General features: G+C 41.1%; 2 protein-coding genes across 2 annotated transcripts; both read right to left on the bottom strand.

Moving 5' to 3' along the window:
• Nucleotides 1-2,585: 2,585 nt before the first annotated feature.
• On the bottom strand, nt 2,586-3,680 carry LOC110574946 (peroxiredoxin-1-like). Its single transcript, XM_021683771.1, has 2 exons — nt 3,421-3,680; nt 2,586-3,057 (listed from the first exon to the last, which is right to left on the bottom strand). Exons 1-2 carry the CDS (start codon nt 3,678-3,680, stop codon nt 2,718-2,720), a joined length of 600 nt encoding a protein of 199 aa, XP_021539446.1. The 3' UTR covers nt 2,586-2,717.
• Nucleotides 3,681-8,828: 5,148 nt separating this feature from the next.
• Nucleotides 8,829-8,984, bottom strand: LOC110574945 (60S ribosomal protein L39-like). Its single transcript, XM_021683770.1, has one exon. It carries the CDS (start codon nt 8,982-8,984, stop codon nt 8,829-8,831), a length of 156 nt encoding a protein of 51 aa, XP_021539445.1.
• Nucleotides 8,985-16,540: the final 7,556 nt, after the last annotated feature.

The following is a 16,540-nucleotide window of genomic DNA, read 5'->3' as shown; positions in this document are numbered from 1 at the left end:
CACTTCACTGTTATCTTTTATTCTTGACTTGCAGAAGTTTTTGTTAAATTCTGGATACCTAGCCTAGTCGATTAAATGAATTGCAAATATTTTTCTCAGATTGCAGCTTGTAATTTATCTTTGTTCATGTCATCTTTTCTTTTCTTTTTTTTTAAGATTTTATTTATTTATTTGAGACAGAGAGAATGAGAGAGAGAGCACATGGGAGGGGGGGAGGGTCAGAGGGAGAAGCAGGCTCCCTGCCGAGGAGGGAGCCCAATGTGGGACTCGATCCAGGGACTCCAGGATCATGACCCGAGCCGAAGGCAGTCGCTTAACCAACTGAGCCACCCAGGCGCCCTCATCTTTTCCTTTTTTAAAAGATTTTTAAATAAATCTCTGCACCCAACATGGGGCTCGAACTCACGACCCCGAGATCAAGAATCGCACAGTCCTCCAACTGAGCCAGCCAGGCACCCCTGTTCGTGTCATCTTTTGTTGAATAAATGTTTCTAAACTATAGGTAATCACATTTATCAATCTTTTCTGTCATCGTTTGTGCTTTTAGGTTTTAAGAAATACTTGCTTATTCTGAGAAAAAGGTTCTCCTAACATTCTCTTCAAAATGTTTTAAGCTTTAGGGGCGCCTGGGTGGCTCAGTCGTTAAGTGTCTGCCTTCGGCTCAGGTCATGATCCCGGGGTCCTGGGATCGAGCCCCGCATCGGGCTCCCTGCTCAGCGGGAGGCCTGCTTCTCCCTCTCCCACTCCCCCTGCTTGTGTTCCCTCTCTTGCTATGTCTCTCTGTGTCAAATAAATAAAATCTTTAAAAAAAAAATGTTTTAAGCTTTATTTCTAATGTTTAGGTATTTATTCCACTTTGATATGGTTTTCAGTATGGTGTGGGGGGTAGGGACCTAGCTTTCTTTTTTTCTGTATACACAACCATCTTACCCCAGGTTCTCTGAAAAATAGAACCCAAGGCACCACCTCTTGCTGAAGTATTGAGAGGAGTAATCCCAAGGTAGCAAGAGTTAAGGAGAAGGGAAATGGAGAGTAGAAGAAAAGAAAACAAGTATCAGTTGATATGTTGCCAAGCTGGCCATAGCATCCCAAGGAAATCCAGCCTGGGTCACCTAGGACATCTTTCCGACATGTTCTGTGTATGCACCACACCTCTGAATAGTCCATCAGAGAGAGGAAGAAGGGCAAACAGTTTATCTGCCGGATCCTCTTTTCTCCTCCCTGTTCTTGGTTGAAGTTTACTCCACTGGAATTTTACTCACTTCCGGGTTGAGTTACACATTTTCTCTGTGTAGCCAGTGGACAAACCAGTCTCCAGCACTGTTGTATGGAGCTTGATGCTTTATCTGAGCCTGACAGTGATGGAAGAGGCATGAGTTTGGTAAGGTGGGACCTGGGCACCAGAACCACTTCTGCTGTGTTGGGAGCAATGGAAGCCACACCAAAGCCAGGTTCTCACTCTATGGTGAGATTGAGACAACTAGAAGTAGTACAGGAAGAAACATCAACAGCTTCTGGGGCTTCCAGGGGCAGGTGGGTCCAGGTATATTATTTGAATTCTTTACAACCAATTTCCTTATAATTGAATAGTTCATTCTCCACCCATCCACCCCCCGCCATTATAATGCCACTGTTGAATATATCCAGTCTGCATATATTCACAGACCTCTTTCCAGAGTCTCTTTTCTATTCTATCCACCAACATGTCTATCCTCAAGCCGGATCACACCGTGTTAACTGTAACGTTAAATAAAGTGAGTTGGTAGCTGGAGTGACGGTCTATTTTGTTCTCATCTTCAAAACTGTCTTATCCTTTTTCTCTCCTATATGAATTTTAAGACCAGTCTGTTTAGTTGCACAAATAGTCATATTTGGATTTTATTTAAAATTATATTGGGGCGCCTGGGTGGCTCAGTTGGTTGAGCGACTGCCTTCGGCTCAGGTCGTGATCCTGGAGTCCCGGGATCGAGTCCCGCATCGGGCTCCCTGCTCGGCGGGGAGTCTGCTTCTCCCTCTGACCCTCCTCCCTCTCATGCTCTCTGTCTCTCATTCTCTCTGTCTCAAATAAATAAGTGAAATCTTAAAATAAATAAATAAATAAAATAAAATTATATTGGATTTATGAACTAATTTGGGAAGAACTTACATGTTTATGTCATTAAATCTTCCAATTCATGAACCTGGTAGATCTCTCCATTTATTCAGATCTCTCTCTGTGTGTATGTACAGGTATTCTTCAATTTTGTAATTTTCTTCACAATGACACTTTTTGTCAGATTGATTCCTAGTAATCTTATTCTTTTCCTTATTGTAAGTGGGATCTTTGTTCTTACCACAAGTTCTGATTGTTTACTGATGTGGAAAGACTACTGATTTCTCTGTATCGATCCTGAATACAGCACGTTTGCTAAACTCCCTTATTAGTTTTAGCAGATTCTTTTTTTCTTCCTCAGTTCAAGTTTAATAGAAACAACAAAAGACAAAAAGTGATGCCCTGCTACTGTACATAACAGTTGGCCTGCCCCGTAACAGCTCAGGCCCTTCTCTCCAGAGGAAGAAAGGCTGGCCTCCCCAACCCCTGCAGGAAAGGCCTGTCCTGTCCCCATACCACATCTGCACAGTGTCTAAAGTTTTATGTTCTAAGCATGACAATAATACAAAAAAGATATTGTTTTCATGGCCACCCACTGCAGCCCAGCCCTAAAATGACCCAGCGCTCACTTCTGCTTAGAGAAATATTCTTTGCTCTTCTGGACATCAGGCTTGATGGTATCACTGCCAGGCTTCCAGCCAGCTGGGCACACTTTCCCACGCTTGTCAGTAAACTGGAAGGCCTGAACCAGTCGCAGAGTCTCATCCACAGAGCGGCCGACAGGAAGGTCATTTACCGTGATCTGCCTAAGGATACCTTTATCATCAACGATAAAGAGGCCCCTGAACGAGATGCCTTCATCAGCCTTTAAGACTTCATAGTCCCGAGCAATGGTATGCTTGGGGTCTGATACCAAGGGAATGTTCATGGGTCCCAGTCCTCCTTGTTTCTTGGGTGTGTCGATCCTAAGAGCAAAAAGCACACATATAAGCACATTCAAACTCTTGTGTAGCAAAAGGATTAACTGTATCTATTCCTTCCCTTTTTCAGCATTCCTAATCTAATTTCCCCCAAAGACCAAACTTTTCCCAGAGTAAAGTGAGTGCCTGAAGATAGTTTAGGTCACCAGGGTACACTCAAGCTGCAACCCAAGCTGCTTCTCCTCTGCTGCCAGGTAGTAAGAGAGCAACAAGTGGAAGTCAGAGCCTTTGCACTCCTTCCATCAGGAGCTAGAAGGCAATACTTGAGCAAGTCTTTTGTCAAAGCCCCCCCAGTCCCAGTTGCTACTTAGTTCAAAGTTCACAGGCAAAACTGACGAAGAGATTTACCATGCCAGGTGACAGAAATGAGAATCCACAGAAGCACCAATCACTTGACAGTTGAGTTTCTTAAATTCTTCTGCCCTGTCACTGAAAGCAATGATCTCAGTGGGGCACACAAAGGTGAAGTCAAGAGGGTAAAAGAAGAACACAATGTCTTTTCCTTTGTAGTCAGATAGGCTGAGGTCTTTGAACTGGCCATCTGGCTTAACAGCCGTGGCTTTGAAGTTGGGGGCAGGATGCCCAATTTTGGCATTTCTTGAAGACATCTTGCTATCAGCGGCTCTGAGAACAAAAACGCCGAAGACAAGGCAGGAAGAAGACCAGTTTTAATAGATTCTATTCTGTGGATTATCTAGGGTTTTTGTATGTAATCAATCACGATACTTGTAAATAACAACAATGGCTTCTGATCTCAGTTTTAAAGATTTTTAGAAATCATGAATGAGGGGTGCCTGGGTGGCTCAGTCATTAAGCGTCTGCCTTTGGTTCAGGTCATGGTCCCAGCGTCCTGGGATCGAGCCCCGCATCGGGCTCCCTGCTCGGCGGGAAGCCTGCTTCTCCCTCTCCCACTCCCCCTGCTTGTGTTCCCTCTCTCGCCGTGTCTCTCTCTGTCAAATAAATAAATAAATAAATAAATAAATAAATACATCTTAAAAAAAAAAGAAAGAAATCATGAATGAGTATTAAATTTTGTTGATTTTTTTTTGTATTTATTGGAATGGTCAGGTTTTCTCCTTTAATCTGTTCACAAGGCAGACGCTTAACCAACTGAGGTAGTCGGTTTTATAATTTAAGTACACCTGGCATCAATAGGTTATGAAATCAAATACAGCTGACCCTGGATGAGCATAAAACTCACATGCACAGCAATGTCCACAATAGCCAAACTGTGGAAAGAGCCAAGATGTCCATCGACAAATGAATGGATAAAGAAGATGTGGTATATATATACAATGGAATATTATGCAGCCATCAAAAGGAATGAGATCTTGCCATTTGCAACGACGTGGATGGAACTGGAGGGTATTATGTTGAGCGAAATAAGTCAAACAGAGAAAGACATGTATCATATGATCTCACTGATATGAGGAATTCTTAATTGCAGGAAACAAACTGAGGGTTGCTGGAGTGGGGGGTGGGGTGGGAGGGATTGGGTGACTGGGTGATAGACACTGGGGAGGGTATGTGCTCTGGTAAGCGCTGTGAATTGTGCAAGACTGTTGAATCTCAGATCTGTACCTCTGAAACAAATAATGCAATATATGTTAAGAAAAAAAAAAAGAAGAAGAAGAAGGTAGCGGGACGGGAAGAATGAAGCGGGGGAAATCGGAGGGGTAGATGAACCATGAGAGACGATGGACTCTGAAAAACAAACTGAGGGTTCTAGAGGGGAGGGGGTGGGAGGATGGGTTAGCCTGGTGGTGGGTATTGAGGAGGACACATTCTGCATGGAGCACTGGGTTTTATGCACAAACAATGAATCATGGAACACTTCATCTAAAACTAATGATGTAATGTATGGGGATTAACATAAGAATAAAAAAAACAAAAAAACAAAAAAAAACCTCACATGCACAGCAGCCCATTACCTACAAGGATTACACTGATAGTTCTTTTTTTTTTTTTTAAGATTTTATTTTTAAGTAATCTCTATACCCAACATGGGGCTCGAATTTACAACTCCGAGATCAAGAGTTACGTGCTCCACCAACTGAGCCAGCCAGGTGCCCCGCACTGATGATTCTTTTAAAACAGAATGGAGAATATCAGTTAAGTGGAAGTCAATTTAAAAAGTGTTCACTTGGTGCCTGGTGACTCAGTTGGTTAAGTGTCTGCCTTCGGCTCAGGTCATGATCCCAGGATCCTAGGATCGAGCCCTATATCGGGCTCCTTGCTTAGCAGGGAGCCTGCTTCTTCCTCTCCCTCTGCCTACCGTGCCCCATGCTTGTATACTCTCTCCCTCTCAAATTAATAAATAAAATCTTTAAAAATAAATAAATAAATAAATAAAAACTGTTCACTGTTTAAGGAAATCTGGTTGTGGTGACAAAGCACATGCTTTATAAGTTGACGTAAGTTGTCTCCATTCAACTAAATTCAAGAAATAGTTACTGGGAAATGACATTAAGTATCACATTAGGCCATCATGGTTAAAAACAAAGGTGAGGGCGCCTGGGTGGCTCAGATGGTTAAGCGTCTGCCTTCGGCTCAGGTCATGATCTCAGGGTCCTGGGATCGAGTCCCACATCGGGCTTCCTGCTCCTTGGGAGCCTGCTTCTCCCTCTGCCTCTCTCTCTCTCTCTCTGTCTCTCATGAATAAATAAATAAAATCTTTAAAACAAACAAACAAACAAACAAAAAAAAGGTGAAACAAATAGTTCCTGGGGTGCCTGACTGGCTCAGTCGGTAGTGTGCGGCTTTTGATCTTGGGGTCGTGAGATTAAGTCCCACGTTGGGTGTAGAGTTTACTTAATAATAAAAACAAAACAAAAAACAAACAAACAAAAACCCAATAGTTCCTGTTCACAAAATATTTTCCAACCTAGTAGAGAGGTTAAGACCAAGTGCATACAGACATAATCATGATACAAAAAGAGTAAGACAGATGTCTAGGACGTACAAAAACTGTCATGGAGGGGAGGTGTAACTGGGGAAAAGGAGTGATCAGGAAAGGAGTCTTAGAGGAGGTAGATTATGCGGTAAACTAAGAAAGGTGTTAGACCGTTGATGTTCATACCAGCTAGCCCCTTTCATTGCTTCCTATCTGTTGGTGGTTGCCTTGAAAGCAAGGAGAGCTATCTGCCCTGATTACCATTTCTTTTCTTGTTAGCCTTGCACACAGATTCTTCCTCTCTGTCCAGCCCTTTCAGATGAAAGGTCCACACCCTAACCCCTAGAACTGTGAATATGTTATGTTACATGGCAAGGGAGAACTAAGATTGAATGTGGAAATAAATTTGCTAATCAGCTGACCTTTAAATGAGGAGATTATCCTGGATTATCCTGATGGGCCCAGGGTAATCTCAAGAGAGCTAAGAAGTGAAAGAGGGAAGCCGGAGAGTTAGTGCCAGAGGGATTCAGCCTGAGAAAGACTTGACCTGTCATTGTTGGCTTGGAAGACGGAAGGGCGTCAGGAGCCAAAGAATGACGCAGCCTCTAGAGGCTGGAAAAGGTAAGGAAAATGGATTCTCTCCTAGAGCCTCCAGAGGAAAATCCAGCCTGGAGACAACTTAATTTTAGCCCAGTGGGTCCCATTTCAGACTTCAGACCTACAGAACTGTAAGATAGTAAATCTGTGTTATTTTAAGCCACCAAGTTTGTGGTAATTTGTTACAGTAGCAGTAAGAAAATAACACAAAAGTTTAATAAAGTTAATCAGGAGAAAGAACAGGTTTTGAAGGAAAGCTCATGGCTTTGTTCTTGCAAAGCTAAGAAGCTTGTTGTTATTTGTGAAAGAGCCAGAATTTCTGGCCATTGGAAATGTGGGTTTGGATCTCAGAAAAGACACTGGGATTTGGGATCCTAGAATCATCTCATAGAGGAGACACTTGACCCCTAAAGCATGGGTGAGATGGCTTGAAAGAGAAAATTTAGAGCAGTGTTGTGCAATAGAAATATAACACAAACCGTGAATGTGAGCCACATTTGCAATTTAAATTTTTCAGTAACCATGTTAAATACATTAAAAAAGAACAGATAAAATTAAATTTTAATGGCATACTTCATTGTACTCAACATATCCTAATTATTATCATTTCAACATATAATTACTATAAAAAGTATTAATGAGATATTTTATATTCTCTTTTTGGTATGAAGTCTCTAAAATCTGGTATGCATTTTATACTTATAGCACTTTTCAGTTCAGTACATCTATAATTAATTTCAAGGGCTCTATAACCATCACGTGGTTGGTGGCTACTCTATTGGGCAGTGCTGTTTAGAGGAAGAACAGACACAAAGGATGGAGCCTTGAGAGATACCTGCATTTAGGAGACAGGAGGAGGAAAAGGACCCAATGAATGAATAGAAATAGGAGGAGAATCAGGAAGTGCAATGTTTCAAAATCCAAAGGAATTTTACTTAGGGAAACATGGGGGGTGAGGGGTGGGAAGCATCACATGCTCTTTTTCTTCAGTGCTCTGGCTCATTCAACTCGTTCATTTTAGAGGGTTTCCCCCGTCTGTACGGAAGCTCTATACTACAAAGTCACTTTCCTTTGCTCTCCCTTTAATAGTCTCATATATACATCTAGTTATATATTTAGGGGCTCAAACATAGGTGGCTGGGGTAACAGGGTGACTAGGGAAAAAAGAAAGAAGCACTGAGGTGGCATGAGGTTGTTGGAGGATGTGATGATTTGGAACAGGTGCCTGGTGGGAGTAAGATGGAGATCATGTTACCATGACAACTGATTATTTCATTGGTCCAATGACCAGTTGCCATGGTGACAAAATCTTTGTGTCAATGTGACATGGATCCCAAGGGAGAAGAGGCTTGTGCAAAGGACCCTTTGCTCATTGGTAAAGCTTTTATATTTGCAATAATTCCTGCATTGCTTGATGAAACCTCCCCCAGGAACTTCAATCAACACTGATGGCCCCCCTCCTCCTTCCTGTTCATTTATAGCAATCACTGCTTGCAAACTGCACACAGTTTCATTGTTCATGTTCTATATAGTGTTTTCTTATCTGATAGTCTTTAATTGTTTCAGCAATTTATCTCTTTCTCCTACATAGATATAATCCTGTTGAAGGCAGGGATCATTCTTATAATTCAGTAGGTTTTCAAAGGACTGGGGGTTAGTGGAAAAAGGAGACCTTTGGGCCAGACAGATCTGCATTTATATACCACCTCTGCTTCTGCCATTTGCCAATTGTGTGGCCTTAGGAAAGTCATTTTATCTTCTTGAAATCTAGTTTTCTTCTCTAAAATGGGGATAATAAAACTTGCATTGCAGGGTTGCTGTGATGATTACAGATAACCTAAATAAAGTAGCTGGTCTGCAGTAGGGACTCAATAAATAGTTCTAATTATTACAACATGACACCCAGCCCAGTCCTGGATGCCATGATTAGCACTTAGTAAAACCTGGTGAATAATAAGACAATGATGACAGATGATAGGATAACAGTAGGACTAGATTTAATCTTCCAGGTCCTTAAAGATCAGTTGTCCTATGATGGCCCAACTACACCTCAGCTGCAATTCTTTTTTTTTTTCAGCCGAAAGGTCTCACACTTATTACTGAACCAACCTGGTTCAGAGGCTAGTAACAGAGAAAAATCATTTCCCTGATAAAACATGGCCAGGTAGGAGGGATGTTTACAGAGTGGTAGGATAGGAACACATGATCTTCATGCAGCTTAAAAATGTGTGCTTATTAGGTGTGGCATCTCATGATGTGTGATGCCTTACAGACCCAGCTTGGTTCTTCTCCAGTGCCTCCTCTTGGAGTTGTACCTGATTTTATTACCAGTTTTCATCCGAATCCACTGGGGAATGGGATGATTCTGCTTTTGTTTCTTGGCCAGGAATCCCTTGATTCCGAAAGTCTCGTGAGAAAACATGACGGAGAACAGTCAGCCACACACACCAAGATGGCGGCAAAAAGGGGGAAAGCTCAGCTGCAATTCTTTTTTTTTTTTAAAGATTTTATTTATTTTTTTGACAGAGAGAGACACAGCGAGAGCAGGAACACAAGCAGGGGGAGTGGGAGAGGGAGAAGCAGGCTTCCCGCCGAGCAGGGAGCCCAATGTGGGGCTCGATCCCAGGATCCTGGGATCATGACCTGAGCCGAAGGCAGACGCCCAACGACTGAGCCACCCAGGCTCCCTCAGCTGCAATTCTTAACTTGCAGTCCCAGTTATGCTGATTTTAACTTCTTGGGAGAAAATCTTTTTAAGTTATTCATTAGAAAAAGGAGAGGAGGGGGTGCCTGGGTGGCTCAGTCCTTAGGCGTCTGCCTTTGGCTCAGTCAGGAAGCCTGTTTCTCCCTCTCCCACCCCCTCTGCTTGTGTTCCCTCTCTCACTGTGCCTCTCTCTGTCAAATAAATAAATAAAAAATCTTAAAAAAAAAAAAAAAGAAAAGAAAAAGGAAAGATAACCAGATATTTTGTGCCTCCTTGATAGAAGAACATACTACCAGTGAAGTAGCTGTGACAAAAAAAAAAAAGTTACACATGAATATCTAATTCAGCCTCTAGACCCAACTCCTGATTTACAGAAGACACAGAGGGCAGAGCACAGGCTAAACAACCACCACAGGGAAGCAATCAGCAAGATCCAGATTGGGAGAAACACTACAGGAAAAATAGTGCAGTTCCTTAAACAAACACATTGCAAGGAAAAAAGAGGGAGAAGGAACTTATAAATTAAAAAAGATTTAAGGGACAGATCATCCAATTTCCATTTGTGGATATTACTTGAGCCTTGATTCAAACAAACAAAATGTTAAGAAATTCTTAAGGGGATTGGAAATCTAAACACAGACAGGATGGACCAAAGATTTCTCTCTCTCTCTCTCTCTTTTTTAAGATTTTATTTATTTATTTGACAGAGAGTGGGTGCACAAGGAGGGAGAGTGGCAGGCAGAGGGAGAAGCAGGCTCCTCATGGAGCAAGGAGTCTGATGCGGGGCTCAATGCCAGGACCCTGGGATCATGACCTGAGCAGAAGGCAGATGCTTAACCGACTGAGCCACCCAGGCATCCCAAAGATCTGTCTTAATATTATTATGTCTTCATATATTTATTTTCTGACTTCAGAAATTCCCATTAATTTTTAGATAAGATAATGTTATGATGTGTCAAAATAGCAGTTCTTATCTTTTGGAGATTCACTTTTAAGATATGTGTGTATTGATGAAGTATGGTATCTGGAATTTGCTTTAAAATATCACAGAAGGGGCAATGTGAGGGTGAGGGTAGTGATCTAGATGAAACAAGGTTGGCTACTACATGATTACTGTCGAAGCTGGATGATGGGGAGGATTCAGTGTATTATTTGCCTATTTGCATTGGTTTGAAGTTTTCCATAGGAAATAGTTTGAAGAGATTAAGGAATCGTATTTAAAACAGTAAGTCCAGGGGCATCAGGGTGGCACAGCTGGTTGGGCATCTGACTCTTGGTTTTGGCTCAGGTTGTGATTTCTGTGATGGGCTCCATGCTCAGTGTGGAGTCTGCTTGAGATTCTCTCTCCCTGTGCCCCTCCTGCGTGTGCTCTCTCTCCTCTCTCTACAATCAATCAATCTTAAAAAAAAAATAAAACAATAAGTCCATTTATCCAAGACTGTATGCACAGCAAAGATGCTTACATGTGAAGAAGTACAGAATATTCCTTACTACAGTGTTGGATAACTGCATCATGTTGGTTTAATGAATAAATTAATGTGTATCTCCCCTAGCTGGCTCTCCATAGTGAGCCTTCTACATTGTGCACACAAATAATATTTTTTCTATTTCAAATTACAATTAGTATCATTCATGATGTTGTAGGTTAAATTCCTTGAAAAAACAAACTCTGATAGGGAGTTTGTGGGCAAGAAGTTTTTTGGTGGTGAAGTGTGCCTTTGTGATCAGTTCTAGTGGAGGAGTGAAGTCAAGAGGAATATGTAGAGGAAGGAGTTGACCTGTGATACAGTTGCCAAACAGAGTCATCTGATCTAGCACCCATACCCCTAGGTCCTAAGGAGCTCAGGAGAAGGAAGGCTCTTCAAATATGTACAGCCTGGACCACTAGGTCCAGGCCTTTATACTTGGAATCACCCTCCTGCCTCCCTTGCCCCAGTAAACTTGAATTAATCCTTCAAGGCTGATCTCAAATGTTTCTGTGTCTGCACACTTTTCTTAAAACACCCACCGCCACGTTGCTGTCCAGTTTTCCCAGCACCATTTGTTGAAGAGTTATTCTCTTTCTCCTTGGATAGTCTTTCCTGCTTTGTTGGAGATTAACTGACCATGTAATTATGGGTTCATTTCTGGGTTTTCTATTCTGTTCCATTGATCTGTCTATTTTTGTGCCAATTCCATACTGTTTTGATCATTACAGCTTTGTAATGTAACTTGAAGTCCAGAACTGTGATGCCTCCAGCTTTTTCTTTTTCAAGGTTGCTTTGGCTATTTGGGGTATTTTGTGATTCCATACAAGTTTTAGGATTGCTTGTTCTAGCTCTGTAAAAGATGCTGTTGGTATTTTGATAGGGTTTGCATTAAATGTGTGGATTGCTTTGGGTAGTATAGACATTTTAACCAGTTTCTTACATGATACCCCAAAATAAATTCAAAATGGATTAAAGACCTAAATGTGAGATCTGAAACCATAAAAATCCTAGAAGAGAACATAGGCAGTAACTTCTTTGACATCAGCTATAGCAATTCTTTCTAGATAGGTTTCTCTCTTTTTTTTTTAAGATTTTATTTTTAAGTAACCTCTACACCCAACATGGGGCTTGAACTCATAACCCTGAAATCAAGAGTTACACACTCCACCAACTGAGCTGGCCAGGCGCCCCTCCAGATATGTCTCCTGAGGCATGGGAAACAAAATCAAAAATAAACTATTGGGACTTCATCAAAATAAAAAGTTTCTGCACAGTGAAGGAAACAATCAACAAAACTAAAAGGCAACCTACAGAATGGAAGCAGATATTTACAAATGACATACCCAATAAAGGGTTAGTATCCAAAATATATAAAGAACTTATAAAATTCAAAACCCCAAAAATGAATAATCCAATTAAAAAAAGGGCAGAGACATGAATAGACATTTTTCCAAAGAAGACATACAGATAGCCAATAGACTCATGAAAAGATGCTCGACATCACTCAGCATCAGGGAAATGCAAATCAAAATTACAATGAGATATCACTTCACACTTGCCAGAATGGCTAGAATTAACAACACAAGAAACAACAGGTGTTGGCGAGAATGTGGAGAAAGGGGAACCCTCTTGCACTGTTGATGGGAATGCAAGCTGGTGCAGCCACTCTGCAAAACAGTATGGAGGTTCCTCAAAAAGTTAAAAATAGAACTATCCTATGATCCAGCAATTGCACTACAAGGTATTTACCCAAAGAATACAAAAATACTAATTCAAAGGGATACATGCACCCCAATGTTTATAGCAGCATTATTTACAACAGCCAAATTCTGGAAACAACCCAAGTGTGCACTGATTGGTGAATGAATAAAGAAGATGTGGTATATATGTACAATGGAATATTACTCAGCCATCAAAAAGAATGAAATCTTACCATTTGCAACAGCATAGATGGAGCTAGAGAGTATTATGCTAAGTGAAATAAGTCAGTCAGAGAAAGATAAATACCACATGATTTCACTCATATGTGGAATTTAAGAAACAAAACATGTAAGCAAAGGAAATAGAAAAGGGAGAGAGACAAACCAAGAAACAGACTCTTAACTATAGAGAAGAAACTGGCTACCAGAGGGGAGGTGGGCAGGGGGAATGGGGGAAATAGGTAATGGGGATCAAGGAGTGCAGTTGTTGTGAGGAGCACCAGGTGATGTATGGAAGTGTTGAATCACTATACTGTACATCTGAAATAATATTACACTGTATGTTAATTAACTGGAATTTAAATAAAAACCTTAAAATCCGCCCCCAGTCTGATCAACTTTCTTCTACTCTCCTTCCTCTATGAACCCTACAGAGGAATAGGAAGAGCTCACATTTATAACACTTCTTAGGATCTAAGCACCGTGTTAAACTCTCTACAAGTGCATGGTTTCAGTTAACTCATAACATAGCTATGCAGTAGGTGCTGTTATTATACCCATTTACAGATGAAGAAATTGAGGCGCAGAGAGATTAAGCGATTTGCCCAATCTAAGTCATTGCGCTACTGAGTGGCAGGGCTGGGATTTTACCCCAGGCAAGGGAGTCCCTATTCACTTATCACTAGTGCTTACTTATCACTACCACATAGTCACGTAATCACTATTATGCTGTACTGCCCCCTAGCTATTGTTTTTATCTGTGTACTACAAACCCTGAGCACAGGACCCAGCCTGAGTCAGCATTTAATAAATGTTTACTGAATGAATGGATAGTCATCACAGCAGCATTTCTAGTAAATTTCATTTCGGAAACAGATCAAATCCAGATGCAATTTACAGGCACAAGGATGACAAATGTATTTCATGTAGCAAGGAACAACAAACCCCACTAGAAGGGTTAAGCTTGACTCTACTTAACATGGAAGAAAAAGGAATTGGATAGAGGAAGTGGGCATAGCAGGCCACAAATTAACTGCTAAGTAGTGAAAAGGAAAAACTGTACTTAAGTACTTAAACTTTGTGTTTATGTGTGTATATGCATGTGCACGCAGGCATTGTGGCATCTCTCTCTTGCTTTGAGAATCTTTGCAAAAACAAACAAAAAACATTCCAGGGCGCCTGGGTGGCTCAGTCGGTTAAGTGTCTGCCTTCGGCTCAGGTCATGATCCCAGGGTCCTGGGATTGAGCCCCACACCGAATCAGGAGTCTGCTTCTCCGTCTCCCTCTGTGCATCCCCCTACACATTCATGCCCTCTCTCTTTCTCTCAAGTAAATAAAATCTTAAAAAAAAAAATTCCATATTCATTCTGTGCTGAATGGTGGGAATCAACCATAGATGGATGGATCATAAATTCAGATTAAATGAGATTAAAACAACTTCATGAGTCAGGAAGTAATCAAAATAACTGCCCAAAATGGAGATAAGAGGGGTGCCTGGCTGGCTCAGTTGGTAAAGCATCTGACTTTTGATCTCAGGGTCATGAGTTTGCGCCCTGTGCTGGGTATAGAGATTACTCACCAAAAAAAGTGGAGATGAGAACCTATAATGAAAGGTGAAAGATCTAGGAATTATAAATAAGTTTCCATTATACAGAAAAACAACTTTTCTCCATTTCCAGTAAAATGTCAGAATCTGAGAAAACACATTTAGACAATCAGTGCGGGTTATTAGCAAAAGGAAAGATTTCAAAGTCATAAGACTGAGGCTCAAGTTCTTACGTTGTCATTCACTAGCAATGTGAACTCAATTTTTTTGCCCGTGAAGTAGGGACAATGATCTCCAAATTAGCGTCATTATAGTGATTTAGTAAGGCAAACTATTACTTCCTTTTTCCACTCCACAGGGAGCCATTGTTCCCTCCTCTGAACTTCTATAGACATGAACATTTTGCCAATCTTATTTCATAGATCTCCCACACATTTTTTTCCTGGAGTATTTAAAAGCAAATCCCAGACATTATTTAAATATTTCAGTTGCAAGGATTTCTGTCATTTTTTTAACCAAAAAAACCTCAATGTAGTCTCCTGGTAAAAAAAAAAAATTAATAGGGGCGCCTGGGTGTCTCAGTCGTTAGGCGTCTGCCTTTGACTCAGGTCATGACCCCAGGGTCCTGGGATCGAGCCCCGCATTGGGCTCCCTGCTCTGCGGGAAGCCTGCTTCTCCCTCTCCCACTCCCCCTGCTTGTATTCCCTCTCTCTCTGTCAAATAAATAAAATCTTAAAAAAAAAAAAATTAATAAAGACTTTTGGGGCACCTGGGTGGCTCAGTGGGTTAAGTGTCCAATTCTGGATTTCAGCTCAGGTCATAATCACGGGGTTGTGAGATCAAGCCCCATGTGGGGCCTGCTTAGGATTCCCTCTCTCCCTCTCCCTCTGCCCCTCCCCCCTGCACTTTCTCTAAAAGAGAAAGGAGGGAAGGAAGGAAGGAAAGAAAAAGAAAAAGAAAAAGAAAGAAAGAAGGAATGAATCTTTGTACATTATTCAATTTGGTTAATCTGCTAAGGTTAACCCAAATAGGTTCACTGGATAACTCTTCATTTCTCTGCTTTGCATTCGCCCTTTGAATATTCTAATTATGCCCAGACACTGTTATACTTCAGAATTAGATGTATATCATATTTGCAGTGTCTTAGCTTTTTAAGTGAATAGTAATAATAACAGATTGAATCTCTTCCTGGTTTTGAAGGACTGATCCACAGATTTGGGCAGTCCTAATTCATTTTCAGAACTTTCTTCAATGCTTGCTTCGAGGACGTTCCAAGGAAAGTTTTTCCAGTTACTGCTCTGTTCTCTTTGGAGATGCCTCAGGGCCCTGCCCCTTTGTTTGTCTGAGTTTGACCTTCACCTGCATATTCTCTTAGTCTGGTCCCATTAAAAAATTGATCCACAGTGCACTTCAAGCTAGATTTCTCATTGCCAAGCCCCCTGGGTTCTTCAAGGTTTTCTACTCTTTGTAATTTACTCAGGGAGGTTTGTGTGCCTTTACTGAATGCCTGTGATACTCCAGCCCCGCAGATGCTAATGCTCTAGACATTTTTTATTTCTGTGGCATTTCAAATAAATGGAATGCCTATAAATTGTAAGGTATTATATAAAAATTTGCTAATAATATTACCATAAATATGACACCTAAAGCACAAACAACAAATAAACCAGTGAGACTACATCAAACTAGAAGCTTCTGCACAGCAAAAGAAACCATCAACAAAGTGAAAAGAAAACCTCCAGAGTAGAAAAAAATAATTTGCAAACCATTTATCTGATAAGCAGATAATATCCAAAATATATAAACAACTCATACAAGTCAGTAGCAAAAAACCACAACCCAATTAAAAAATGGGCAGAGGGCCTGAGTAGCCGTTTCTCCAAAGAAGACATATGAAAGGCCAATAGGTAAATGAAAAGATGCTTAACATCACTAGTCATCTGGGAAATGCAAATTAGAACCACAATGACACATCTCTTCACACCGGTCAGAACGGCCATCATCAAAAAGGCAAGAGATAAATGCTGGCATGGATGTGGAGAAAAGGGAACCCTTGTGCACCGTTGGTGGGAATGTAAATTGGCACAGCCACTATAGAAAACAGTATGGAGAATCCTCAAAAAATTAAAAATAGAACTACCATATGATCCAGCAATTACACTTCTGGGAATATATCCAAGGAAAACAAAAACACGAATTCAAAAGATATCTGCAGCCTCATGTTCATAGCAGCATTATTTACACCAGCCAGGACATGGAAACAACCTACCTGTCCACTGATGGATGTAGGGATAGAGAAGTTGTGGGATAGGCGGCGCCCGGCTGGCTCAGTCGATAGAG

This window comes from Neomonachus schauinslandi, chromosome 4 (assembly GCF_002201575.2).
Source record: "Neomonachus schauinslandi chromosome 4, ASM220157v2, whole genome shotgun sequence".
Taxonomy (NCBI): domain Eukaryota; kingdom Metazoa; phylum Chordata; class Mammalia; order Carnivora; family Phocidae; genus Neomonachus; species Neomonachus schauinslandi.
Note: the sequence above shows the minus strand (reverse complement) of the source record. Positions and strands in the feature narration are given on the sequence as shown.

Excerpts from the sequence above, each read along its gene's own strand:
- LOC110574946 (XM_021683771.1), bottom strand. The coding sequence starts at position 3,680 with ATGTCTTCAAGAAATGCCAAAATTGGGCATCCTGCCCCCAACTTCAAA. Across the intron at positions 3,058-3,420 it reads CATTTCTGTCACCTGGCATG|GATCGACACACCCAAGAAAC; the intron begins GTAAATCTCTTC and ends TTTTGCTCTTAG.
- LOC110574945 (XM_021683770.1), bottom strand. The coding sequence starts at position 8,984 with ATGTTTTCTCACGAGACTTTCGGAATCAAGGGATTCCTGGCCAAGAAA.